Genomic DNA, 26,313 nt, shown 5'->3' with positions numbered 1-26,313 from the left:
GCCCAATCCTCCAATTTGTCTAGGTCCTTCTGTATCCTATCCCTCCCCTCCAGCGTATCTACCACTCCTCCCAGTTTAGTATCATCCGCAAATTTGCTGAGAGTGCAATCCACACCATCCTCCAGATCATTTATGAAGATATTGAACAAAACCGGCCCCAGGACCGACCCTTGGGGCACTCCACTTGATACCGGCTGCCAACTGGACATGGAGCCATTGATCACTACCCGTTGAGCCCGACAATTTAGCCAGCTTTCTACCCACCTTATAGTGCATTCATCCAGCCTGTACTTCTTTAACTTGCTGACAAGAATACTATGGGAGACCGTGTCAAAAGCTTTGCTAAAGTCAAGAAACAATACATCCACTGCTTTCCCTTCATCCACAGAACCAGTAATCTCATCATAAAAGGCGATTAGATTAGTCAGGCATGACCTTCCCTTGGTGAATCCATGCTGGCTGTTCCTGATCACTTTCCTCTCATGCAAGTGCTTCAGGATTGATTCTTTGAGGACCTGCTCCATGATTTTTCCAGGGACTGAAGTGAGGCTGACTGGCCTGTAGTTCCCAGGATCTTCCTTCTTCCCTTTTTTAAAGATTGGCACTACATTAGCCTTTTTCCAGTCATCCGGGACTTCCCCGGTTCGCCACGAGTTTTCAAAGATAATGGCCAGTGGCTCTGCAATCACAGCCGCCAATTCCTTCAGCACTCTCGGATGCAACTCGTCCGGCCCCATGGACTTGTGCACGTCCAGCTTTTCTAAATAGTCCCTAACCGCCTCTATCTCCACAGAGGGCTGGCCATCTCTTCCGCATTTTGTGATGCCCAGCGCAGCAGTCTGGGAGCTGACCTTGTTAGTGAAAACAGAGGCAAAAAAAGCATTGAGTACATTAGCTTTTTCCACATCCTCTGTCACTAGGTTGCCTCCCTCATTCAGTAAGGGGCCCACACATTCCTTGGCTTTCTTCTTGTTGCCAACATACCTGAAGAAACCCTTCTTGTTACTCTTGACATCTCTTGCTAGCTGCAGCTCCAGGTGCGATTTGGCCCTCCTGATAACATTCCTACATGCCCGAGCAATATTTTTATACTCTTCCCTGGTCATATGTCCAACCTTCTACTTCTTGTAAGCTTCTTTTTTATGTTTAAGATCCGCTAGGATTTCACCATTAAGCCAAGCTGGTCGCCTGCCATATTTACTATTCTTTCGACTCATCGGGATGGTTTGTCCCTGTAACCTCAACAGGGATTCCTTGAAATACAGCCAGCTCTCCTGGACTCCTTTCCCCTTCAAGTTAGTCCCCCAGGGGATCCTGGCCATCCGTTCCCTGAAGGAGTCGAAGTCTGCTTTCCTGAAGTCCAGGGTCCGTATCCTGCTGCTTACCTTTCTTCCCTGCGTCAGGATCCTGAACTCAACCAACTCATGGTCACTGCCTCCCAGATTCCCATCCACTTTTGCTTCCCCCACTAATTCTACCCGGTTTGTGAGCAGCAGGTCAAGAAAAGCGCCCCCCCTAGTTGGCTCCTCTAGCACTTGCGCCAGGAAATTGTCCCCTACGCTTTCCAAAAACTTCCTGGATTGTCTATGCACCGCTGTATTGCTCTCCCAGCAGATATCAGGAAAATTAAAGTCACCCATGAGAATCAGGGCATGCGATCTAGTAGCTTCCGTGAGCTGCCGGAAGAAAGCCTCATCTACCTCATCCCCCTGGTCCGGTGGTCTATACATCACTCTTGTTGCACACACTTCTAAACTTAATCCAGAGAGGGGCCGACCAGCCGAGGAGCTGGGCTCAGAGGTGTCCAGGCAGGTGCCCGGCGCTGGTTGCGGTAGCAGCCCGGGGAGGGGCGTTTTAAGGGGTGTGAAATGTGAATGTTGATGGTCTCTGTGTTGGGGGGTTACAGGCCTGGGGCCAGGGGATCCCCGGAATCGCCCGAGCCAGGGCTCTAGGGGGTGCAGTCCTGGGTCTCTGAAACGTCCCCCAGGTTCTGCTCAGCCAGCCTGGCCTCCTGCGTAACTCGGCCCCGGGGATTTCAGCCGGGATCTCTGCGTCCGGCCTCGCCCGGAGCTTGTCCTGATGGGCTGTACGTCCACCCGGCTATAGTCCAGGCTGGCCCCCCCAGACCGGCTGTGACTCGAGGTCGCTCCATGAGTCAGTCCCGAGTGACCCCGGTTGGGGACCCGGCCCTCCATAGCCAGGCCCTACAACCGCCTGGCACTGCCCTAGGACCCGGCCTGCTCTCTGCTCAGCCTGGCCCCACCAAGGTCCCCCCACCATGGGACCCTGCCCTCTCTGACAGGGGTGGAGGTGGGGGAGCAGGGCTGTGTTTCCCCCTGAGGTCCCCCCATATGTCTCCTGCCCTGGGGGAGGGTCTGTCCCTTGCAAATGCCCAGCTCTAAAGACAAGATCTTGTGGTGGTGGCAGCCGTTGCTGGGTGGGCACGAGCTGGGTGGGCAGGGGGGAGAGGGCCTGACCCCCGCCCCAGGGGGAGCAGCCGGTGTTTGCAGAGCCCCAGAATTCCCCCCACAGCTGCTCACACCCTGTCCTGCTCTCTGGAGCCCCGTGGGGCAGGCTGTCGGCTCTGGGATGGTATTCGCTATGTGTCAGGGAGTCCCCGAGCGATGCTCTGGAACTGCTCCCCATGAAGCCAGGCAGGACTCTGGGGAAGTCTCCTCTCTGGGAGCAGCCTGTCTGCAGGACACACAGCTCACCCGGCTTCCCCCTTCCTGGGTCTGACCTCGGAGCATTCAGCCTCCTCTGCCCCTCCATGTGCTTCCCACAGCGACTCCGCCCAAGCAGGGTCCTGGGGAAGCCAGAGGGTCCTGCCCCCCAACTCCGTAGTCAGATGTGACTCTCATCCAGCCGGGGAAACAGAAGTTTATTAGATGATAGGAACATGGTCAAACACAGACCTTGTAGGTGCAGAGAACAGGACCCTTCAGCCGGGTCCATTCTGGGGGGCAGTGAGCCAGACAACCCCGTCTGCACTTCACTCCTTGTCCCCAGCCAGCCCCAAACTGAAACTCCCTCCAGCCCCCTCTCCTCTGGGCTTTGTTTCTTTCCTGGGCCAGGAGGGCACCTGATCTCTTTGTTCTCCAGCCCTTTAGCTCTCACCTCACAGGGGGGAAGGGCCCAGGCCAACAGTGGCCAGGAGACAGAGTGTCGGCCATTTATGTACCCTGGCCCTTTGCTCTGCAACAATTACACCCCCTAAAGACTTAAGAACTGCCTTGGTGAAACTGAGGCACCCCTACAGTATTCAGAGGAAACATTAAGAACAGTCCTGCTTCGTCACACTATGGGTCTGTGCCGGGGTGGGATGGGGCAGGGGGATCCCTTGGCCTGGGGTCCCTGGAGGGAGCAGCATTTGCTGACGCCGTGGGGACAGGGAGCGACCCGTGTCTGTCTCTGAGAGTGTCACGGGGGGGTGCTCCGTTCACCCCCACGGCAGCACCCTCTTCATAGAGCTCAGAGGGGCAGGGAGCAGGAACATGGGGTGTGGTGGGGGGAATCCAGCGGGGAAAGCGCAGGATGGCCCTGATTTCTTGGGACGTGCCTCACCCATGAGGGAGGGGACGTGTCCGACAGACCCCCGCCCCCCCCCCACACACACCCAGAACCCGCCCCCAGGAAAGCCGGCCGCACAGGGTCCTGCTTGGGCAGGGATGTCTGTATCCGTGACCCGCAGCCTGTCCCTCCGTCTGCACCCTGAGCCTGAGCACCCCCAAACCCCCATCCTCAGCCAGGACCCCTCATTCCACACCAGCCCCACTCCTCTGACTGAGCACCCCAGATAGACAGACAGCCCCCATGCTTGTCTCTAGCATGTGGGGGGTGGGGGGCTGGGAGCCAGGGCTCCTGGGTACTTTCCTAACACTGCGAGGGGAGTGGGGACTAGCGCGGGGGGCTGGGAACCAGGACTCCTGGGTTCTATCACAGTTCTGTGGCTTCTGACAAGTCGCTTTCCCTCAGTGTCCCCCTCTGTACCATGGGGTGAGGACACCGACCGGGGCTGCATTTCACTCGTAGTTTATTCCTCTCCAGTGCAGGTGTGGGGCTGGGCCAGGCCCCCGGATGCCAGCCAGGCTGCAGGCCCGGGTGGTTTCGGGTGGAAAGTCCCTGGCACCGAAATAACGCCCGCCCATGGGACCCTGGTGTCTCACTGACGCACCAACAAGCAGGACGCTGGGCCGGGGTTAGCACCTCCGGGGCTCGGCCAGGGGCAGCGCGGCACCGACCGGGCATCACCGGGCGCCGGGCAGAGTCGGGGCGGGGAGCAGAGTGTGTTGGATGCTGCTGGGGCCCGGGGCTGGGGGCTCAGAACCATCCCTGGGGGCGGGGGGGAGTGAAACCAGGTGAGGGGGAAAGCAGACGTCAGTCTGTCTGTCTGTCTGTCCGCCCACAGGCTGCCGGGGTGTGAAACGACGTAGAGAGTTAACCCTTTCGGGGTCGCGGGGCCTGAGAAATGTCTCCACTGGGCTGTGGGCAATTGCACGGGGACTTTCCGCTGACACGGGATTGACGGCCCTGGACTGAAAGGCCCCATGTCCCGGCCCTGGCCCCCTGAGCCAGCCAGTCCCTCCCCCCAATCCCGGCCCTTCAGCGCAGCCCTGTCCATTTGCCCTCCCTGACGGAGCCTGTGCAGGGAAAGCCCAGCGAGGCCGCGCTCGAGGGCTGGAGTCTGGAGGGGCCCGTACTCAGAGCTGGGCTGGAACCCAGGAGTCCTGGTGCCCAGGGCTGGGCTCTGTCTGGCCCATGGGGCTGCCGTAGCTGCACCATAGTTAGGTGTGACACAGACTTTGGTTAGCGCAGAGGCAGGATGGTGAATAGCCGGGGCGGGGGTGTGGCGGGGGGCAGGAGTAGGGCCGGGATGGTCCATGTGGGGCGCTGGAGAGAGAAGACTCCATGGCAGGGGGGTCTTGGCCAGCAGAAGGAGCAGCGGGCCAGGCTCTGAGTGACTCACACAGATTCATGCCCTGGCCCTGTGTCCCCTCCCACGGGGACAGCCCATGGGAGCAGCTGACAGGGACGTCCCCACGGCCTCATCTCCCCGCTCTCCGGGACACTCCCCCACCAGGGTCCCAGGGCTCTTTGCACCCCGATAGCACTGGGGCCAATTTCCCCCACAGAAATGCAGCCACTGCTGGGGTGGGGCCTGGCAGCTGGGAAACAGCATCCAATGGGAGCGGCGGGGAAGGGCCAGGGGAGCATGAATGGCCATGGTGCGGCAGGGGCTGGGGTCTCCCCGGCAGCCCTGGGGCAGGGTAACAGCGACAGAGCAGGGCCGGGCTGGGGGGAGGGGGAATGTGAGCACCCAGCCCACATATCGCCCCAGAGGTTGTGGGGTCCCGAATAGCTGGGACCCCACAAGCAACCCCCACAGCGGGATGTGGGACTCTCTGACTGGGATGGGGCTCCCGTGTCACTGGTGAGTCTCTGGCCCCCTGGGGGGATGGGGCTGTGACTCCCTGGGGGGTTTGGGCTCCTGGATAATAACTGCCCTGCCCCATAGCCCAGCTCAATGACAGCCCCCCCATCGCAGCCCGGCCCTGTCGCTGACCCCAGGCCGGGGTGTCCGTGCTCTTGGGGTGCCCCCCAGGCTCACCAGGGGGACGGGAGCATCCCCCCCTCTGCAGCTGCCTCTCCCCTGGGGAAGGAACCGGTCTGCACTGGGACTGGGAACCCACAGCCTCCCCCAGGGGTCACCCCCACCCGCAGAGCCCCCCTCTGGGGTCCTGCCCCCTCCCTCCCGTCAGATCCGGCCCTGCCCAGGGCCCTCCCCAGCACAACAACCCTGATCCCTCCAGCCGCTAAATGGCCCCATGGTGTGTCTGGGGAGTCCCCTCCCACAGGGCAGCTGCTCTGTGCCCTGCGTCCCGCTCCCCCCAGCCAGAGCCCAGCGGGCCCAGTGGCCCCAGCCCTGTCCCGGCCCCGGGGGAGCAGTGAGCACGGAGCCGGGGGGGCTGGGGATGGTTTATTAGGGTGCAGCAGTTCTAACAGCGCCCGGCCTCGGTCCGGCTTCCCCCCGGGCTGTGGAGCAGCGTCCCCCAAAGGTTCCCCGAGGGCCGCGGGGTCAGCGAGAGGGAACGTGGGGCTGGGCTGGGGCAGGGAAAGGGTTAACGCAGGAGGGGTCGCCCCAGGGCCCTGCGGGGACTGAGGGGCAGGGACGGGTCCCCAGGCGGGGGCAGCGCGGGCTGGAGCCGGGCAGAGCGCGGGGAGCAGACGGGGACGGGAAGGGACCTGCCCCAGGTTCTGCATTCTCCGGGCTGGGCGAGGGGCTGGGAGAGACGGACGGAAACTTCTGCCGGCTGGGGGATCCGACGCCCAGGATCTAACTCAGGAGCCCTGCAGGGAGAGGGGAGAGAAATCAGCCCCTGGCCGTGGGGCTAACGGGAGGGACGGGGGATTTTCTCTGCCAGGCCCCAGGGCGCCCCCAGGGACTCTGCCCGGCAGCCGCAGGGCTGGGCGATGCTCGGCAGGACCCAGGACCCTCTGCCCCCGGGAGCAGCTCGGGGATCGGCCTGAACGAGGACCGAGGGAGCCGCAGACTCCTCCTCTGCGGTGCCAGGGCCCCATTGCCCAGCTGCCCCGGGGCTGAGCCGGGCGGGTGTCATGGGCCGAGGGGCAGAAGCAGCCGCCCCACGGCTGTCCCAGGCAGCCCATGGTCAGTGTGGGGGGAGGTGGGTTTAACGGTGGGAGGGGAATTGAAATTACCTGCAGGTTGGGGAATGGGGCGCCCTGAAAAAGAAAGAGAGACATGGTCAAAGCTGTGGGCAGAGGGAGCCGGATCCTGGGGGTCAGAGCTCCAGCCCCCGCCCCATGGCATGGAACGCCCCTCACTAGGACCCCAGCCCCCGTCTAACCCCCAGACCTGGGGTTCCCCCCTAGCCTGTTATTACAGTATTGTAAATCCCTGCCCCAGGATCCCCGCCTTGGGGGAGGGGACGGGAAAGGCTCTCAGCCCCGGGGTACGGGCAGCTCCCTGCACTGCGAGGGGTCGGGGTCTCTGTCCCACCCCGGGGTCTCGGCCGGGAGAGGGGAGAATGGGAGCTCCCAGGCTGGCCCTGGGGCCCCCCACTGAGATCTCCCCATGGCCCCTGCTCTGTCCCTACCCTAAGGGTGGGTGTGGGGGGGAGATCTGACCCAGCCCCAGCCGACTAGAAGTTGGGAGGCCCCTGCCAGGCTCTGAGCAGCCCCTGCTGTGGGGTGGGAAGGAGCCTGCAGCCAGGCCCACATCCCCCCCACAGAGAAACCCTGGTGCCCCGACCCCGCCCGGAGCCATTCACCTTTCTTATTCTTCAGGTAGATGAGGAGTCCTGGCACCAGGAAGATCAGCCCCAGCACGAAGCCCCCGATGCCCGTCAGCATCTTGCTCCTGGCAGCATCAGACTGTGCCTCTGTGAGACAGGGAAAGGGGAACGGGCAGTCGGGTCAGAGCCAGAGGACTCCGGGCCAGGCTCCCGTCAGCACCAGGGACCAGCGCCAGCCGGGGCAGAGCCCGGGGCATAGCCCGCAGGTGCAGCTATGGGACATCAGGGCTCCTCCCGGTCTGTGATCATCAGAGATCGGTCTCCGGCTCTGCAGCGCGAGGTCTGACATCCTGCCCATTGTCAGCATGAACTAGTCGAGCCCTGGATACTCCTGTGAGCCACAGAACTGGACAACCCCTTTGTAAACCTTGCTCAGCTCTTGGGTCCGTTATATCCTGTGGCTGTTCGTTCCACAGGGGAACTTCACAGTGTGTGGAAAAAGTCCTTGCTTTTCCCAGGTGTGAATTTGCCCCCTCCGTCGAGCGTCCCCTTGTCCTTGTGCTGTGAGACAGGGAGAACAGGAGTTCCCAGCCCAGGTCAATAGATTTGGGTTAGCAGGGCTCAAACAAGTGCTCTAAAAATTGTGAGTAGGGTCGATGCTTTTGCTAAACACAACGTAAATGTAAAAATCTGGATGTAACTGTTAAAATTTTAGAAGAAAGTTTCCCCCCGCAAAAGCAGTGTCCTTTTCCAAATCAGGCCAAACCTTAAATTGCTAAAACCATTGACTCTCTTCCGCAACAAGAAATCATTTGTGTGTGTACTTCCATGTGCAATTCTCCCATTTGGCCAGGACAAAAACCAGATGGATCATGGCGTCTTCGTACGGATGATCAAAACTTAAATGAAGTCTCTCCAGCTGTTACAGCTGTTGTTTCCAAAATCCCTAATCTAATTAATCTGTAAATCCCAGAGCAAAATAAGTTTCTACCATTGGCACCTGTTGGGTTTGAATATAACTATAAGCTTTAGAGAATGAGTTCAGCACTTCTGGAAGAGTGCTCCCAGGGTGGACACGCATCGGTACTGGACCCCGAACCTAAATTCTCACGAGCGTTGACATGTAAGAAATACAGCAGCAAATGAATTCCATGCCACTGAGCAGTCAGCACACCCCCCCTCAACCCACGGCCGTAGCAACTAAACCAGCACCCTGGATTTCAACTCCGCCCAAGGAGTATAAAAAGCAGGAAGTGAAATTAAAGTTTCAAATAAAACCAAAGTTACCAATAAATACTTAAAAAGAAAAGGAGTACTTGTGGCACCTTAGAGACTAACCAATTTATTTGAGCATAAGCTTTCGTGAGCTACAGCTCACTTCATTGGATGTATACTGTGGAAAGTATCGAAGAAAGTACCCACCTGCGGAAGTGAAGAAACAGATTGATAGAGCCAGAAGAGTACCCAGAAGTCACCTACTACAGAACAGGCCTAACAAAGAAAATAACAGAACGCCACTAGCCATCACCTTCAGCCCCCAACTAAAACCCCTCCAACGCATTATTAAGGATCTACAACCTATCCTGAAGGATGACCCAACACTCTCACAAATCTTGGGAGACAGGCCAGTCCTTGCCTACAGACAGCCCCCCAACCTGAAGCAAATACTCACCAGCAACCACGTACCACACAACAGAACCAGTAACCCAGGAACCTATCCTTGCAACAAAGCCCGTTGCCAACTGTGCCCACATATCTATTCAGGGGACACCATCACAGGGCCTAATCACATCAGCCACACCATCAGAGGCTCGTTCACCTGCACATCCACCAATGTGATCTATGCCATCATGTGCCAGCAATGCCCCTCTGCCATGTACATTGGTCAAACTGGACAGTCTCTACGTAAAAGAATAAATGGACACAAATCAGATGTCAAGAATTATAACATTCAAAAACCAGTCGGAGAACACTTCAATCTCTCTAGTGACGCGATTACAGACATGAAAGTTGCAATATTACAACAAAAAAACTTCAAATCCAGACTCCAGTGAGAGATTGCTGAATTGGAATTCATTTGCAAATTGGATACAATTAACTTAGGCTTGAATAGAGACTGGGAGTGGCTAAGTCATTATGCAAGGTAACCTATTTCCCCTTGCTTTTTCCTACACCCCCCCCCCCCCGCCCCTCAGACGTTCTTGTTAAACCCTGGATTTGTGCTGGAAATGGCCCACCTTGATTATCATGCACATTGTAAGGAGAGTGATCACTTTAGATAAGCTATTACCAGCAGGAGAGTGGGGTGGGGGGAGGTATTTTTTCATGCTTTGTGTGTATAAAAAGATCTTCTTCACTTTCCACGGCATGCATCTGATGAAGTGAGCTGTAGCTCACGAAAGCTCATGCTCAAATAAACTGCTTAGTCTCTAAGGTGCCACACGTCCTCCTGTTCTTTTTGCGAATACAGACTAACCCGGCTGCTACTCTGAAACCTGTCAATAAATACTTCCAAGTGCTCGGAGCAGGAAAATGGAGCGTCCTACGGAAAACCAGCAGGAACCACTCCCGTATATTGATGGTCAATCCAGGAGGGGGCAAGAGACTCTAACACCATCGAGGAGGAGGCGAGTAAGTCTGGAGGTGTAACTGGCACGTGGGACGTATGTTTAGGACTTGTATATGCGGTGACATGTATAACTTTGTTGGTAACCTTAATAAAACTGCTAAAAGACAGATGCTCTCGTATGCGTTGGGTGCCTACGGCTCCATGTGTTCCTATGGGCTCTAAATCCAGAAGAAACAGAGACAACGTTGTGGAACTTGAGACTGCAGCCCAGAGCTGAACCCACTGGAGTGCGATTCAGCGTAAACAGAACGAAAGGCTACGGCAGACAGTGCTTTGAAGTCTTGGCTTGGGCTGGTATTTGTGGGGGCTGGGTGACCCAGAGGCTCTTACCCCAGTTCACGGCGAGGGGGCCCCGCAGGCTGATGTGCTCCACCTGGCAGCTGTAGACGTCCCCGCGCCGGGGGCTCATCTCCAGCATCACCAGGATCTGGAAGGTCCAGTCTCCGTTCTGGAGCAGCTCCGTGGACACCACCCCGGCCGTCTGCTCCTGCCCGTTCTTCAGCCACTTGATCTCGATCCCCCCGGGGTAAAACCCCGTCACGGAGCAAACCAGCAGGTGGGAGTGGGGCCCAGACCCCGATGTCGTGGGGGAAACTTTCACCTTGGGCTGAACTGGGGGGAGAGAGAGAGAGCTGGGAAAGGGTCTGGAGATGGACGGGGGCTCAGAGAGAACAGGGGCCCCTCCAGGGAAATACTCCCCCCAACCCCCGCATGTGCCCAGCACCTGCCTAGGGCGATGCCCCCCAGGGTGTGTGGAGTCCAATCCCTCCAACCACACACACGGTGCCGTTCCAGGACAGGGCATCCGACCCCCCCAAGACACCTGGCAGCTGCCCGGGGCAGGGCACCCGGGATGTGTAAGGTCCCGTTCCCCGGGACACGCCCAGGACAGACGGGCTCCCCATGGTGTGTGGGGTCTGATTGCCTGGCCACCCTGTTCCCCCCTCACTGCCCTGGGGTGGGGCTGGTTCTCTCCTGCCCCCCGTTGCTCTGGTCAGGCTCCGGCAGGAAGGGCCCGAGGGGAGTCGCGTCCCGTCACCCCCATGGGGACAGAGCCGGGGACGGTCTGACCCTCGGGGCCCCGGGAGACGGGGTCTCAGGCAGGGACCAGGGGCTGCGCTGACCCCTGCCAGTGGGGACCCCGAGGGGGGAGGGGCGGGGTTGGGGGGAGGGGAAAGTTCTGCCCCATCGCCCGGCCCCCCGAGCCCAGGAAGGGGGGTAGGAGCCGCAGCAGCCGCCTGCCCCGAGGGGGGTCTGGGGGGGCGCTGGGGGCTGAACCCCTCAGAGGGGCGGGGGGGGCTGGGAAGGGGGAGGGGTCACCGGCCCCCCAGAGACTGACCCGGGGTGGGGCTCTGCTCCCTGCCGACAGGGGGCGCCGCAGCCAGACCAGGGCGGGGCGGGGCGGGGGGGGGAAAGGGGAAATTCCCCCCCCGTGACCCCGCCCCAGCGCCTGCTGCCCCCCCCCTCCCGCCGTGGCGCGAGACGTTCGGTCCCCCCCCCCCGGGGTGCAGGTGGCGGATCGCGCCCAGCGAGGGGAGGAGGGGGCGGGGCAGGGCGTGTCCTGCTGCGGCCCCGCCCCCGCGCTCCCTCTCCGGCCCCGCCCCCTCGGAGCCCCGCCCCCGCACTCACCTCTGCGGCCCCGCCCCCCTCGGAGCCCCGCCCCCGCACTCACCTCTGCGGCCCCGCCCCCCTCGGGGCCCCGCCCCCGCACTCACCTCTGCGGCCCCCGCCCCCCTCGGAGCCCCGCCCCCGCACTCACCTCTGCGGCCCCGCCCCCCTCGGAGCCCCGCCCCCGCACTCACCTCTGCGGCCCCGCCCCCCTCGGAGCCCCGCCCCCGCACTCACGTCTGCGGCCCCGCCCCCTCGGAGCCCCGCCCCTGCACTCACCTCTGCGGTCGACGCTGAACGGTAGGACCTCCCCGTAGTTGTGCCGGCAGAACCGGTCCACCTCCCCCCGGTAGTACGCCAGGGTCTCGGGCTGGCTGTTCCAAGCCTCGGCCTCGGGCCGGCCCAGCTCCGTGTCCGCCACGAACACCCCCAGCTCGCTGTCGAAGTGGACGTCCTGCCGCCGGTCCCAGACTTGCCGGTACAGGTACCGGACCCGCCCGGTGCCGTTGGCGTAGAGACAGTCCCACTTCTCCTGGTACAGGAAATGCTCTGGGGGGGGCGGGCCGGGCTCAGGCTCAGCGGGGGGGGGCGGGGACAGCCCGAGCCCCGGGACCCCCCCAGCCCCGCCCTGGATCCACTGGGCGCCGCGGGAGCCCGCAGGTCTGGGGGGGGGGTGACAGTGACGTGGGGAGACGCGGGGGGGGGCGGGGGGACACTGAGCGGGGGGGACACGGGGGGAGGGGCGGGGTAGAAGGAACAGCAGAGAAACGGGGGTGGGGCACAGGCGGGGTGTGGGGAGACTGAGTCACAGGAGGCACAGCACAGATGGGGGGCGCAGGGTGGCGGGGAGCCAGGCCGGGGGCACTGACACGGGGGCTGGGGGTCGGTCGCTGTGGGGCAGGAGAAGGTCCCGGGGTCTGGCTCTGGAGCAGCCTGTTAATGTGGATTGACCCCAGGTTCCCCGGAGGGGGGAAGGGTGTAAAAGGGAACGATTCTCTGCATTGAGTCTCACCCCCATGGGAGGGGCCTGGTTCCCCCCATGGCCCCTCCCCAGCCTGGGACCCCCCCAAACACCACACAGGGAGCCGGAGCTCATGGAGAAAAGACAGAGACCGACACACCCAGCATCAGCCCAGGACAGGGCTCCCCGGGTGTGTGGGGTCCAATCCCCCCCTCATACATCTGCTGTCTGCCTGGATGGGTCTCGCCAGGGCATATGGGGCTGATCCTCCCTGAAACACCCAGCTCCTGCCCAGGCTCCCCGGGGTGAGCAGGGTCTGATTCCCCCAATGCACCTGTGACCAGGATGGGGCTCCCCAGGGCATGTGGGGTCTGAACCCCTTGATACACCCAGCGCCTGCCTGGCATGTGGCTCCCTGGGCATGTTTGTGGGGTCCAATCCAACCTCACAGATACACACAGCACCCACCTGGGCCATGATCCGCAGGGTGGGTGGGGTCCGATCCCCCCCCCCCCCCGATACACCCAGTGCCTGTCCAGGATGGAGCTTCCTGGGGCATGTGGGTCTGATCACCCCCCTCCCCCAGGATACACCCAGCGCCTGCCCAGGACGGGGCTCCCTGGGCACTGGGCAGTGCTTAAGTTGTGCCAGGGCTGAGCCCCGGCCCCTCTTTCATTACAGATTAAGCCTCCGGGGTGCTGGGGTCTCTGCTCACCTGGGGGCTCCGTGCAATGAGCCAGGTGGGTTCTCAGCACCGTCAGTGTCACGAGCAGAGCCCCAGCCCAGGGGCTCCTGGCCCCCAGGATCCGACCCGCCCCCATCGCGGCTCAGGAGGGAGAGAACTGGAAAGTTGTCGGGACCCCGTAGACTGAGACCTTCTCTGCCCAGCTCCGAGCACCAGCCCCAGGATGCTGCCCACGGCCCCGGGGATTGGGCACCCCCAGCCCAGGGGCCAGGCAGCATCGGGTCTGGGCAGCATCATCTGTTGCCGGGCAGAGCCGGCCCCAGCAGGTCTCGGTTCCATACTTCTCCCTCGTAGGGGGCAGAGCAGGGTCTGGGGTCGGGCTGCAGGACTCGCCTGGTGCCTGCCATGGCCCCGGGGCAGCTGGAGAGCGGGGCCAGCCCAGGGACCAGCCCCCACCAGAGCAGGGCCCCCAGCAACAAGCCTGGGACCCTCCGTCCCCTTCTCCTGGTGCCTCGACCCTCTGCTGCTGGCTGGGGCAGGCCAGGTCTGTGGGGGGGGTCTCTGGTTGTGGATAAATTTAGGCCCAGTGGAAGGTTCGGGGCTGGCCCCACAGGCAGAAGTTCTGAGCTTCCCCCACCCCCACCTCCATGGGCCTGAGCCCTGCCCCCTGGGACCCTGCTAGAGACGTTCAGTCTCCATGGGTCAGGCACAGCTCGGCCTCCCAGCTGCTCCCACCATCGATCTCCCTAAGTGGCTTCTCTGGCCCCCCTGTTTCTGAGCCCCTCTCCACTGCATTTGCCCCCCGCTTCCGTGGGGCAGGGCCGGGCCATTATCCCCAATGCCCAGCTGGGGAGGGAGGCCCAGAGAAGTCAGTGACTGGCCCAGGGTCACACACAGTCTGTGGCAGGGCCGGGAATGACCCCAGGGCTCCTGGGTCCCAGGCCAGCCCCTCTCGGCCCCTCCTGCCGGGGGCAGTGTGAACACCCAGCGCGTTAGCGGGGTGGGGGTGGGGGGACGGATGGCAGCGGGTTTGGGCAGGGGACACGGATCGACACACCCGCACAGGGCCCAGGACAGACCCCGGAGGGAGGGGGTTTGGTCACTAACAACAGGTCGGAGCCGGTGCCAGCAGAGGGGAAAGGCCCCATGTCCCCGTCCCCACCTCCTCAGCCAGTCCGTCCCCACCTGGGGCCTCATGGGGGATGGTCCCATGTCCCAGTCTTCCATGGATGATGCCCCAAACCCCGTGTGTGGCCTGGTCTACACTTGTCCCATCAGATCTCTGTGGCTCAGGGGTGTGACCCCCCTCAGTGGAGAGCTGGGCCGGCCAAGTCCCCCATCTGCACCCAGCCGTGCTGCAAAGCAGGGTGCCTGGGGGGGGCGTGAGCGCCCTCTGGGGAGACCCCACCCAGTGGCGCCGTGTCCACACTGGGGACAACCCCCCTCCCCCCTCCGGTGGCAGCGCATCCACATCAGGGACAACCCCCCCGCCCCTCCCCCAGCGGCGCCGTGTCCGCATCAGGGACAACTCCCCACTGGAGGCGCCGTGTCCACACCAGGAGCAGGCATCTGGCCAGGAATGTGCCGTGTGGTCAGCCCCAAATGCTTTAAAATCCTGCGACGATGTACGAATACCAGCTGTGGGGTTTATTTGCCTTCTGCTCTTTGAGCCCCTCGGGTGCCCGGGGGTCACAGTTTGAAGCTCTCCCCACAGCCCCAAGGGCTGGACACTCACTTTGTCTCTAAGATCGAGGCTGGAATCGTCCCAGACCCACATGACTCCAGGAGCTGGGGCTTTAGGAAAACACAAGAATTATCCTGAGACTCGTGACACAATCCTGAGAGCCAGGAACACTGAATTTCTCTGTGTCCTCTCGGCGAGGCTCAGCCCTGCTGCTCTGCCCGGTAACAGCCTGGTTCGCGCAGGGATTTCTGCCATTGGGTGCGGGACCCTGGGGCGGGCTCCCCTGGCCAATGCCGGGCACTGCCCCCCAGCCCTGCCTCCCCCCAGAGTGTGACACGTGCCCTCCGGCCCCCTAGCACTGCCGGCCCCACGCCCAGCCCAGTGTCCGGGGAGAGGAGATGGGCGCAGGACGGGGCGTCCCCATGGCCCAGCTGGCCCTGCTCACCCTGCTGGCCCTGCCGGGCGCCGGGGCGGTGACAGGTACGGGCGGGGCGGGGGCTGTGACGCCTGGGCCTGGGGGGGCAGCTTGACCCCCATAGTGCCCGACTCCCACCTCCAGGGAGGGGACAATGGGGGGCTGAGGGGCATGGCGGGAGCTGCAGGGAGGAGGGTCTTGTCCCATAGGAGGGAGGGGGGGGGCTGATCTGGATGGGGTGGAGGGTGGTGGGTCTCACCCCTGTGTCAGGGAGGGGGGAGGGGAAGCCGGCACGGGGGCAGCAGAGGGATCGGGGGGAAGTTGCTGTGGTTTGGGTATGACACAGCCCTGCCCTAGGGGTGCAGCCCCCCATTCCACACAGGGGAGATGGGGGAACGTTCCCCAGAGGGTCACTCCAGGGCCAGACCCTGCTGAGCAGTGAGAGCATCTGTGCAGAGCAGGGAGCCCCTGGCCCTGCTCCCTGGCCTGTCCCCATTGTCTGGACTGGCCTGGCCTGTCCCCAGGACTCAGACCCACGGGGGCTCTGTGGGGCACTGTCTCTCCTTGGCTAGTGGTGGCGGGTTCCCTGCTTTGCGATGGCTGGGTGAGATCCTGCCGGGCGAGCTGGGATCCCTAGGACAGTGGCTCTCAAACTTTTGTATGGGTGGCCCCTTTCACACGGCAAGCTTCTGAGTGCGACCCCCCTTATAGATTAAAAACGCTTGTTTAGATATTTAACATCATTATAAATGCTAGAGGCAAAGTGGAGTTTGGGGTGGAGGTTGATAGTTTGTGACCCCCCATGTAATAAGCTCGTGACACCCTGAGGAGTCCCGACCCCCAGTTTGAGAACCCCTGCCCTGGGATGTGGGTGCTGAAGTCCCTTGGGCCCTGGGGAATCCCAGCCTCAGCCCTGAGCCAGCTTTAATGTCTCTGGCTGGGGAGTTCCCAGGCTCCTGGTGACCAGCCCCGGGGGGGGGTGAGTGTCGGGGACCAGGGATTGAAATCGCCCCGAGAACCAGGTCATGGCTATGGCGGGACACAGAACAAGCCCCATGGACAGCCAAGAGAATGAAATGTCCTGCAACCGCAGCCCCAGCCCCCAACGCCCCCAGGAGCCGGTTTGGGCTGGGTCCCGTCCCCACTTGCCAGCTGAGCCGCGTTTGGTCTGGTCACTGCTTGGCTGGGAGATGTGAATGGAAACTAGGGAACTGAGCTGGGGTCAGTAGGGGGGTGTCACGGAGTCCCTGGGCGATGCTCTGGAACTGCTCCCCATGAAGCCGGGCAGGACTCTGGGGAAGTCTCCTCTCTGGGAGCAGCCTGTCTTCAGGACACACAGCTCCCCCGGCTTCCACCTTCCTGGGTCTGACCTCGGAGCATTCAGCCTCCTCTGCCCCTCCGTGCGCTTCCCACAGCCAGTCCGCCCAGGCGGGGTCCTGGGGAAGCCAGAGGGTCCTGCCCCCCAACTCCGCAGTGAGACGTGACTCTCAGCCAGCCAGTAAAACAGAAGGTTTATTAGACGACAGGAACATGGTCTAACACAGAGACACCATCAGTGGCCAGGAAACAGGGTGTCGGCCATTCTCTGTGTCCAGACCCCTGCACACACCTGCCCTCTAGGGCTCTGCAGTGATCATACCCCCTTATCCCACTGTGAGGATGTGAGGCAGCAGGGAGGGGGGAGTGTTGACCTGGGAATGTGCCCTGGGGAGGGGAGACCTGAGAGCCTGTCACCTGAGGGGGGGGGGGGGGGGGAGGTAACACCTCTGCCCAGGAATGTGGACGGGGAGTGCAGCAGGGAACCTGCTGCGGGGGTTTAGTTTTCAGTTTGGGGCTGGGTGGAGGAACACAGGGAACCCCAGGGCTGTGGTCTAAGCTCCCTGCTCCCCCAGAAGGACTCGACTGAGGGGTCCTGGTTGTACCCACAAGCTCTGTTTTGGACTGTGTTCCTGTTGTCCAATAAACCTTCTGTTTTACTGGCTGGCTGAGAGTCTCAGTGGATCCCAGGAAGAGGGGTGCAGGGCCTGGACTCCCCCACACTCCGTGACACCCACCCCCTAGCTACTTAAGAACTGCCTAGGGGAAACTGAGGCACCCCCACACTATTCCGAGGAAACATTAAGAACAGTCCCACTTCATCACAGGGGGTCTCTGCTCTCTCAGTCCTTGCACCGGGGCAACCCTAGGGGGCTTGTGCTGGGGGGACTGGGGCAGGGGCGCTCTCCCCTCGCAGTCAGTGCTGGCCCCATTGCCCCCAGCGATGCTGGGGGGCGCCGTGCTCCACGCACCTGCCCCCCTCCCCGACACCGGGGAGCGTTTGTGCGAATGTCACAGCCCGGGAGCTGGGGGGCTGCGCTGTTGGGGGAAGTGCTGAGACCCCCTCCCCCGGGCGGGGGATCAGCCCCCCAGGTGGCCGGTGCTGACGCCCGTCTCCCCGCAGCGGAGAACATGCTCTCCCAGGTGGCCTTCTACCAGCGCACGGACCCGGCCCAGCGCGAGGCCGGGGAGTTCATGTTCGAGTTCGACCAGGACGAGATCTTCCACGTGGACCTGGAGAGGAAGGAGACCGTCTGGCGCCTGCCCGACTTCGGCAAGTTCACCAGCTTCGAGGCGCAGGGCGCCCTGGGCAACATCGCCGTGCTGAAGAAGAACATGGAGATCATGATCCAGAGGTCGAACCGCACGCGGGCCCAGAACGGTAACGGGGGGGCACCTTCCCCACCAGGGGCCTGAGCCCTCCCACCACCTTCCCTGCCAGGGGCCTGGCCCCTTCCCCGCTGTCACGGAGTCCCTGGGCGATGCTCTGGAACTGCTCCCCATGAAGCCAGTCAGGACTCTGGGGCAGTCGCCTTTCTGTGAGCAGCCTGTCTGCAGGACACACAGCTCACCCAGCTTCCACCTTCCTGGGTCTGACCTCGGAGCATTCAGCATCCTCTGCCCCTCCGTGCGCTTCCCCCCAGCGAGTCCGCTCAGGCGAGGTCCTGGGGAAGCCAGAGGGTCCTGCACCCCAACTCCGCAGTCAGACGTGACTCTCAGCCAGCCAGTAAAACAGAAGGTTTATTAGACGACAGGAACATGGTCTAAAACAGAGCTTGCAGGTGCAGAGAACGGGACCCCTCAGCTGGGTCCATTTTGGGGGGCAGTGAGCCAGAGAACCATGTCTGCACTTCACTCCATGTCCCAGTCAGCCCCAAACTGAAAACCCCCTCCAGCCCCTCCTCCTCTGGGCTTTGTTCCTTTCCCGGGCCAGGTGGTCACCTGATTCCTTTGTTCTCCAACCCTTCAGCTCTCACCTTGCAGGGGGAGAAGGGCCCAGGCCATCAGTTGCCAGGAAACAGGGTGTCCGCCATTCTCTGTGTCCAGACTCCTGCACACACATGCCCTCTAGGGCTCTGCAATGATCATACACCCTTACTCCAACCCCCTAGATACTTAAGAACTGCCTAGGGGAAACTGAGGCACCCCCACACTATTCAGAGGAAACATTAAGAACAGTCCCACTTCGTCACACCCGCTTCCCCGGATCCTTCTCCCCACCTTCCTGAGCAGAGACCCCTCCCATCTCTCCCCTACCTTCCCCTCCTTGCACACCCACCCGGGCCTGATACCAGACCCCACCAGAGATTGAGAGTCTCCTCCCAGCTCCCCCCACAGCCCCTGGAGGGCTCCAGGGAGCCAGTCAGCCGGGCCAGGGCTGTGCAGGGCAGGGGTCCCGGGCAGTTCACACCCTCCAGGCTGGTGGCCCAGGGCATCTCTTTGCCAAGGGCTGTTCCTTGCCCGTGCCCAGCCCCAGGCCCTGCCCCTGAGGGATTCTCTCGCCGGCCCCTGGCGCCCCATGAGCCGTCAGGGCAGGGAGCTGGGACGGCCCCGGTGACGCCCCCACAGTCCTGGGGAGAGACCCCTGAGCTGGAGCGTGAGCACCAGGGACTGGCTGGCTCAGGGGGGCAGGGAATGGGGCACGGGGCCTTTCCCCTCTAGGGGGTTGTCAAGGTTCCTCCCCCACTCTGAACTCTAGGGTACAGATGTGGGGACCTGCATGAAAACCTCCTAAGCTTATTTTTACCAGCTTAGGTTAAAACTTGTCCAAGGTACAAATTAATTTTACCCTTTGCCCTTGGAATTTCCACTGCCACCACCAAACTTTAACTGGGTTTACTGGGAAACGTAGTTTGGACACGTCTTTCCCCCCAAAATCCTCCCAACCCTTGCACCCCACTTCCTGGGGAAGGTTTGGTAAAAATCCTCACCAATTTGCATAGGTGTCCACAGACCCAAACCCTTGGATCTTAAAACAATGAAAAAACATTCAGTTTTCTTACAAGAAGACTTTTAATAAAAGTAAAGGAATCACCTCTGTAAAATCAGGATGGTAGATACCTTACAGGGTAATTAGATTCAAAACATAGAGAATCCCTCTAGGCAAAACCTTAAGTTACAAAAAAGACACACAGACAGGGATAGTCATTCTATTCAGCACAGTTCTTTTCTCAGCCATTTAAAGAAATCATAATCTAACACATACCTAGCTAGAAGAAAAGGAGTACTTGTGGCACCTTAGAGACTAACCAATTTATTTGAGCATGAGCTTTCATGAGCTACAGCTCACTTCCTCAGATGCATCGGGTGCATCCGATGAAGTGAGCTGTAGCTCACGAAAGCTCATGCTCAAATAAATTGGTTAGTCTCTAAGGTGCCACAAGTCCTCCTTTTCTTTTTGCGAATACAGACTAACACGGCTGCTACTCTGATACCTAGCTAGATTACTTACTAAAAGTTCTAAGACTCCATTCCTGTTCTGTCCCTGGCACAAGCAGCAGACAGACAGACAGAGACCCTTTGTTTCTCTCCCTCCTCCCAGCTTTTGAAAGTATCTTGTCTCCTCATTGGTCATTTTGGTCAGGTGCCAGCGAGGTTACCTTTAGCTTCTTAACCCTTTACAGGTGAGAGGATTTTTCCTCTGGCCAGGAGGGATTTTAAAAGGGGTTTACCCTTCCCTTGATATTTATGACAGGGGTGCTGGCTCCAATCTGGTCCCAGGGCTGGGACTGGCTGGCTCAGGGGCAGGCAATGGGACCCACTCACCCCTGTCTCCCCAGTGCCCCCTGAGGTGACTGTGTTCCCCGAAGACCCCGTGGAGCTGGGCAAGCCCAACTTCCTGATCTGCTTCGTGGACAAGTTCTCCCCACCCGTGCTCAGCATGACGTGGCTGAAGAACGGGCAGGAGGTGAAGGGGGGCGTCTACGAGACCGACTTCTACCCCCGCCAGGACAACTCCTTCCGCAAGTTCTCCTACCTGCCCTTCCTCCCCAGCCAGGGCGACTTCTACGACTGCCGGGTGGAGCACTGGGGGCTGCCCGAGCCCTTCACGAAGCACTGGGGTAAGGCTGGGATGCCCGGGAACCCCGTGGGCCCAGGGCTGGGAGCCAGGATGCCTGGGTTCTGTCCTGGCTCTGGGAGGGGAGTGGGGGCTAGTGGGTCAGAGCAGGGGGGCTGGGAGCCAGGACACCTGGTTCTATCCCAGCTCTGGGAGGGAAGGTTGGGAACAGCCCCCCTCACTCCGTGCCCTGTCCCTCTCCTCCTCTCTCCAGAAGTCCAGGTGCCCACCCCCGTCCCCGAGACCACCGAGACCCTGATGTGCGCCCTGGGCCTGGCTGTGGGCATCATCGGCATCATCGTGGGCACCATCCTCATCATCAAGGGCATGAAGATGAACGCCGCCCGCAACCCGCGGGGCCCCTTGTGAGTAGCCGCAGCCCGGGGAGGGCACCCGCTGCACCCGCAGCCCCTGGGCCCACACAGCACTCCCCGGGGAGACCCCCACCTGTTGTGTGTCCCCCAGCCAGCCACAGCCCCATAGCCCATCCAGCACCCACTGGGGAGACTCCCCGCACCCGCTGTGCTCCTCCCAGCCAGCACCCCCTGTGTCACAGGGAAACTCCCAGGCAGTGCTGGGAAGTGGCCCCGATCCCTGCCAGCTTCGTGTTGGGGCCCAGAGCTCCTGGTAACTGACCCTCTTTGCCTTTCAGATAAACGCGGGGAGGAGCCGGGCCCCTGAATCCCCCAGGTGCCTTCGTGAGACCCACTCGTACTGCCCCCCGCTGTCCCCAGCGTCCCTGCTCTGTGCCCGTTGGTGCCAGCTGCTGTACCCCGACCCCGTAACCGGGACAAGCCAACCCGCTAGAGACTCACCGGGGAGCCGGCCCCTCGGACTTCCCTCACCCACCCCGCTGCTGGGCTTGGGAGGGGGCACCTATCCAGGGAGAGGGCTGCTGCCCCATGGGGCTGGGAATGGGGATCGCCCCTCGTCAGGGGCAGCAGGGCCCACGGGGCTGATCCAAACCCCATTGCCATCGTGGGGAAGGTTTCTCTTGACTCCAGTGGGAGCTGGATTGGGCCCCGAGCCCGGCCCCTGTTGGCCAGAGGCTGCTGTCAGTCAGCCCAGGTAAAGCCCCTCCAGCCATTACCCAGAAGGCTTTGGGCCAGATTCGGCCATTCCCGGTCAATGGGGTCCCTGTGGGATGGGATCAGGCCCATGGCTGGGGGTGGGGCAGCCCCAGTGCCCGGCTAAAGGCCCCATGGCACCCGTGTGCGGCTCCCCCGGGTCCAAGGGCCCAGCGCGGGGTCGGTGTGGGAAGGGCTCAGTCCCTGTATAGTCCCCGCCCCGTGTGTGTCCACAGCCTGGCCGCCCCCGATCTCGCCCTGCAGCTTTGCGAACAGCCATAAAATGGGTTTTGGGGACGTTTTTTATCATGATTTTAAATCTGGTCAGTCTGGGCCATGTCCGCGGCAGCCTGTGTTAGCCCAGCCCAGCCGCAGTTGGTCCAGGGGCCCCGGGTTATAGCGGGAGTTAAGGGCGTTCAGTAGAAGGGCTAAGGAAGGGGCCAGGACTCCTGGGTTCTGTCCCGGCTGTGGGCGGGGAGTGGGGGCTAGTGGGGGAGAACTGGGAGTCAGGATTCGGGGGGTCGATTCCCGTTGCTGACACGGACTTGCTGCGAGTTGTGATGCACCCTATGCCTGTTTCCCCTTGTGTGATATATGGCCAGTCTCCTCCTGCCGTGGTGGTGGGGGCTCTGGGGCTGAGGGATGGTCCCTGAAGAGCTTTGAGATCGTCCCATGGCCGGGAGCCCTGCAGAAGGGCAGGACTCATGGGCCAGGGTCCCCCGGGACTGAACCCCGCAGGGCGAGCGGCTGCAGAGAGATGCTGGCCTGTCTGGGTGCTGCGGTGACGTCCCCCAGGCTGGGGTCACTGTGACGCGAAAGGCAGATCCCCCCCACCCCAAACACGGCACTGAGCCCCCAACCCAGTGCTTCCTTGCACCCCTTCACTGGCACCTGCTGGGAGACCCCTGTGATGGTTCCCCCCCGCCCCATGGTGCCACTTGGAAGTAGGGCACCACTGAGCCCACCTGACTCACCAGCGAGGGCTCCCTTTACACCGTACTGCTCTGCAGCCTGCCAAGCCCCCCCGGCTTCAGCCTGCACGTTACCAGCACACACACAGGTAGGGACACCCCCAGCTGCAGCTTCACACAGATGCTGAGATCAGCTCTGCATGGGAAGGCTCAGCTAAGGAACTGCCCGGTACTCAAGTGCACACCCCCCTCTAGAGGATAAACCCCAAATTATACCGTCTTGCACTGCACAGAGATGGGTACAGCATAAGCTCATGAAATTCACCCCCTCCCTCAGTGTGGAGAGGAATATGCACAGCCTTCTGCCCCCGGTTATGATTTTCACACCCTGGGTTTAGAGAAAACAAAAACAAGTTTACCAAACTTAACCCCCTCCGCCTGTGATTTATTTCTAATAGATGCTTGGGATTGCTCAAACTGGTCAGCTAGAGTAGCCAGTTCATCGACAGTTTTCACCTTTTTATCCCATAAACGCTGTTTTACATCGTCATTACACACACTCAGGAAATGCTCCTGAGCAACATGATCAGCCATTTCTGCAGCGCTTCTAACACCTTTTCCCCCTTGCCCATCACATCTCTCATCTGCTTCCACAGGCCACATTACTCATTCCAGCCCCTCTCTTTAGGCTTCTGAATTTTACTCAATCTGCTTCAAGTGTGAAAGTGTTTTAAAACCATTTCCTTGAATTTACCATAATCTGCAGCATCACCAATAGGCATCTTACTGAATCTGTCCAGAGCTTTCCCAGACAACTTTGCAACCAACATGGGCATCTTTTGGTCTTCAGGAATCTCATGGAGCACATACAGCCTCTCAAGGTGATGAAATATTCAGCAATGTCCCCTGTCTCGCTGTATGCAGGACACAACCGCTCCCATTGGTGGCTTTTTGGAGCGGTGGGACCCCGTGGTGTCTCTGTGGGGCGCTGGTTCCGCCCCTCTATCAAGTCCAGTTCATGCTTCCTCTCTCTTTCCTTCTGCTCCATGGCGAGCTTCTGGGCCTCGATTTCCTTATCAGCCTCTATCGGTCTCAGTTCCAGGGCGTTCTGGTGCGCAGCCTCTTGTCCGGCATCTCTGCTTCTGTGGTTCTTTGCTCTGCTGCTTCTCCTGCATTGATCTCCAGCTGCTTTAATTCCATTTGCCTTTTGCTCCCTCCGTCTCTCCCCTCCCCACTACCCGCCTATCCCTCCCCCTTGGCTGTCCCCCACCATCCCTCGCTCAGCGCGTCGTCCCCCTGCCTGGCTTGGTTACTTACCCTGCTGCCTGCCCCCTTCCCCACCACCCCCCCGCCCTCCCCACTCCCTGCCCCCACCCTCACGGGGCGGCCATGTGTCCGTGGGAAACACCTTGAGCTCTGTGGACCAGTGACATTTTCCCACGGGGCGGCTCCACGCCCACGGCGCTGACCCGGCTTCCAGCCCATGGGGAACCAAGGCCGGGAACCGCGGCCAGTGGGAGCTGCGGGGGGCGGGGCCAGAGCTGCCGGGCCCCGCCCCTGGAGTCGGGCACGGTGTGGGGGGAGCCGCAGGCAGCCCCTCAGCCCGCGGAGCAGCAGGTGTCGGTCACTGTCAGACAGACACAGACGGGGTGGGGGTTGGGACAGACAGATGGAGGCCGGGGGAGCAGCGATGGGCACCCTGGGGTTGGCATTAAATACCGACTACAGAGGGGGCTTCCTGGGGGGGGCTATAGCAACTCCCCCCACCACAGAGCAGATCTGGGCTGCAGCTAGCTCCATCCATCACTCCGCCCCGCCCCACAGAGACCCACACAACCCTCCGCCCCCCCCGAGAAACCCCCACCGACCCCTGTGCCCCCGTCACTCCTCTCCAGAGAGCCCCCCCCCTTTGTGCCTCCAGAGACAGCTCCCCTCCCCCCTGCTCCCTACCATCTCACTGTCACGGACTCACAGATCGTGCCCATTCTTGGCCCCGTGCGGTCCGTGGGGGGTGCCCCATTCAGTGAGACAGCCCTTCTCCCGGGGGTCCACTCTCTCTCGGGGTTAAGCCCCTCCATCTTCTGGAGCTGCACCGCTCTGAGCCTCAGCACCCCTGTCTCTGCCGTGGGCCCCCTCAGGGAGTCCCCTCGCTCTGGACCCCCGGGGCCTCCACCCCCCGAAGGGGATGATGCCCCACTGTTCTCTAGACCGGAGCGACTCTCCGCCAGCGTAAAACAGGAGGGTTTATTGACTGTCTGAACCCAGCACAGGACACTCTCAGGGCCTCAGGCCTGGCCTCCCTCAGCCCAGCACATCCCAGTCTCCCCTGCATCCAGGGGGGACCTGCCTGCTCCCTTTCTTCAGCTCCGAGCCCCCCTGCTTCCCAGCTGGGCATCTGATCTCACCGGCCCCAAGCCCCTCCCCCCCCGTCCATTGTCTCCTCTCCAGGTAAACAGAGTCACCTGGGCCCCCTCTCCTCTCTTCGCAGCCCATTGTCGTCCCGCTGGCCAGACCCGGCTGGGCCTCCTGAGCTGGGCCTCCGGGTCACCAGTCAACGATCACCAGTCGCTGGGGTCTCCATTCTCCACGCCAGTGGTTGGGGTCCCAAGTTCCCTCCCTGGTCCTCTGTAACAACAAACTCCCTCTCCCATCACCTCCTTAAACCCGTAGCACCGAGGGAAACTGAGTCCCACCCCCTCTGCATGCAACCCATTGACAAAACCAAGAAAATCCCCCACAGGAAACAAGGAAAAACAGGAAACTCCCCCACTTCGTCACACTCCCCCTTTGCCTTCCCCCTCCCCCCCCAGCCCATTGGCCCCCATGCCCAGTGGGAGCTGCCCCTGAGGCAGGGCGCCTGCTTGCAGACTCAGATCTGCCTGGTGCCTGCACAGCGCAGGGAGGGGGAGCCACAGGTGAGCAAGCCCCAGTCGTCAGCATCATCACAGCCACAGCCATTCTCTGTTTGGGGATTTCATTTCCCCGGGGCGAGGAATTCTAGCTGCTCTTCCCTTCCAGACAGCTGGTGGCTTTTCCCGTAAGAAACCGCACACCTGCTTTGCAAAGACGTCCATGCATCCCTGTTCACTTGCCAAGTGTCTTTTCCGGTTGTTCATTTATTTTGTTAACTCAGTTTCAGAGGCAGTTTTAAAAGTCCCTTGAATTGTAGCTGGTTTTTGCCGTTGGTCCAAAGGCACGTGGAAGAGGTGCAGACTTTTATTTCTGTGGGCGAACCCACCCGACGCGGAAATGTGAGTGTCGGAGCTAGGAAAGCTCTGCAAGGGTAAGGGACCCTTCAGGACATTGTCCTCAAGTCATTCCTTCTTCTGGGCATCCCACTCTATTGTTCCCTCCTGCAGTGACAGTGATCAGTGTCTCCACCCACGGGGGAGATGGTTTGTTTTTTCTAAAAGCAGTTAGTTTATTTATTTTATTTTAAGAATTTAGAGGCAACACCCAAGACAAGGAAAATAACCAGTGACTTCCATGTAGCATTTCACATTGCTGGCTTTCTTCTCCTCAGAGGAACACGTGCTTCACATTTCCACCCGACTGAGTCCTTCTATTGTCCCATTGCTGGTCTCCTTTGCCGTTTGTCTTTCAATAGCAGTTCCAGGGTTGTCATAGTCTTTTACTCTAGCTTCTCAATGGGATATTAAGTCCTGTAGCCTACTGATAACATCCTCTTTTTGCTCCACCATCTGCATTAGCTCTTGAATCCGGTTA

The 26,313-nt window shown here is 61.0% G+C and overlaps 2 protein-coding genes across 3 annotated transcripts; one reads left to right on the top strand and one right to left on the bottom strand.

The window, feature by feature from the left end:
* Nucleotides 1-5,963: 5,963 nt before the first annotated feature.
* On the bottom strand, nucleotides 5,964-13,337 carry LOC144929391 (DLA class II histocompatibility antigen, DR-1 beta chain-like). The gene is made up of 6 exons (XM_078848747.1): nucleotides 13,167-13,337; nucleotides 11,770-12,039; nucleotides 10,213-10,494; nucleotides 7,290-7,400; nucleotides 6,718-6,741; nucleotides 5,964-6,348 (listed from the first exon to the last, which is right to left on the bottom strand). Exons 1-6 carry the CDS (start codon nucleotides 13,270-13,272, stop codon nucleotides 6,335-6,337), a joined length of 807 nt encoding a protein of 268 aa, XP_078704873.1. The 5' UTR covers nucleotides 13,273-13,337; the 3' UTR covers nucleotides 5,964-6,334.
* Nucleotides 13,338-15,160: 1,823 nt separating this feature from the next.
* LOC144929396 (HLA class II histocompatibility antigen, DR alpha chain-like) lies at nucleotides 15,161-22,106 on the top strand. Of its 2 annotated transcripts, XM_078848754.1 has the most exons (5): nucleotides 15,161-15,300; nucleotides 17,676-17,933; nucleotides 20,332-20,613; nucleotides 20,824-20,974; nucleotides 21,262-22,106. In XM_078848754.1, the coding sequence occupies exons 1-5, from the start codon at nucleotides 15,219-15,221 to the stop codon at nucleotides 21,263-21,265; spliced, it is 777 nt and encodes a 258-aa protein (XP_078704880.1). In that variant the 5' UTR covers nucleotides 15,161-15,218; the 3' UTR covers nucleotides 21,266-22,106. The 2 variants fall into 2 exon arrangements, with proteins under 2 accessions (XP_078704880.1, XP_078704881.1); XM_078848755.1 differs by lacking the exon at nucleotides 21,262-22,106 and having other exon boundaries at nucleotides 20,824-20,978.
* Nucleotides 22,107-26,313: the final 4,207 nt, after the last annotated feature.

The sequence above is a fragment of the Lepidochelys kempii genome, chromosome 14 (genome assembly GCF_965140285.1).
Source record: "Lepidochelys kempii isolate rLepKem1 chromosome 14, rLepKem1.hap1, whole genome shotgun sequence".
Taxonomy (NCBI): domain Eukaryota; kingdom Metazoa; phylum Chordata; order Testudines; family Cheloniidae; genus Lepidochelys; species Lepidochelys kempii.
The sequence above is the reverse complement of the archived record's forward strand: the minus strand, read 5'-3'. Positions and strand labels throughout refer to the sequence as shown.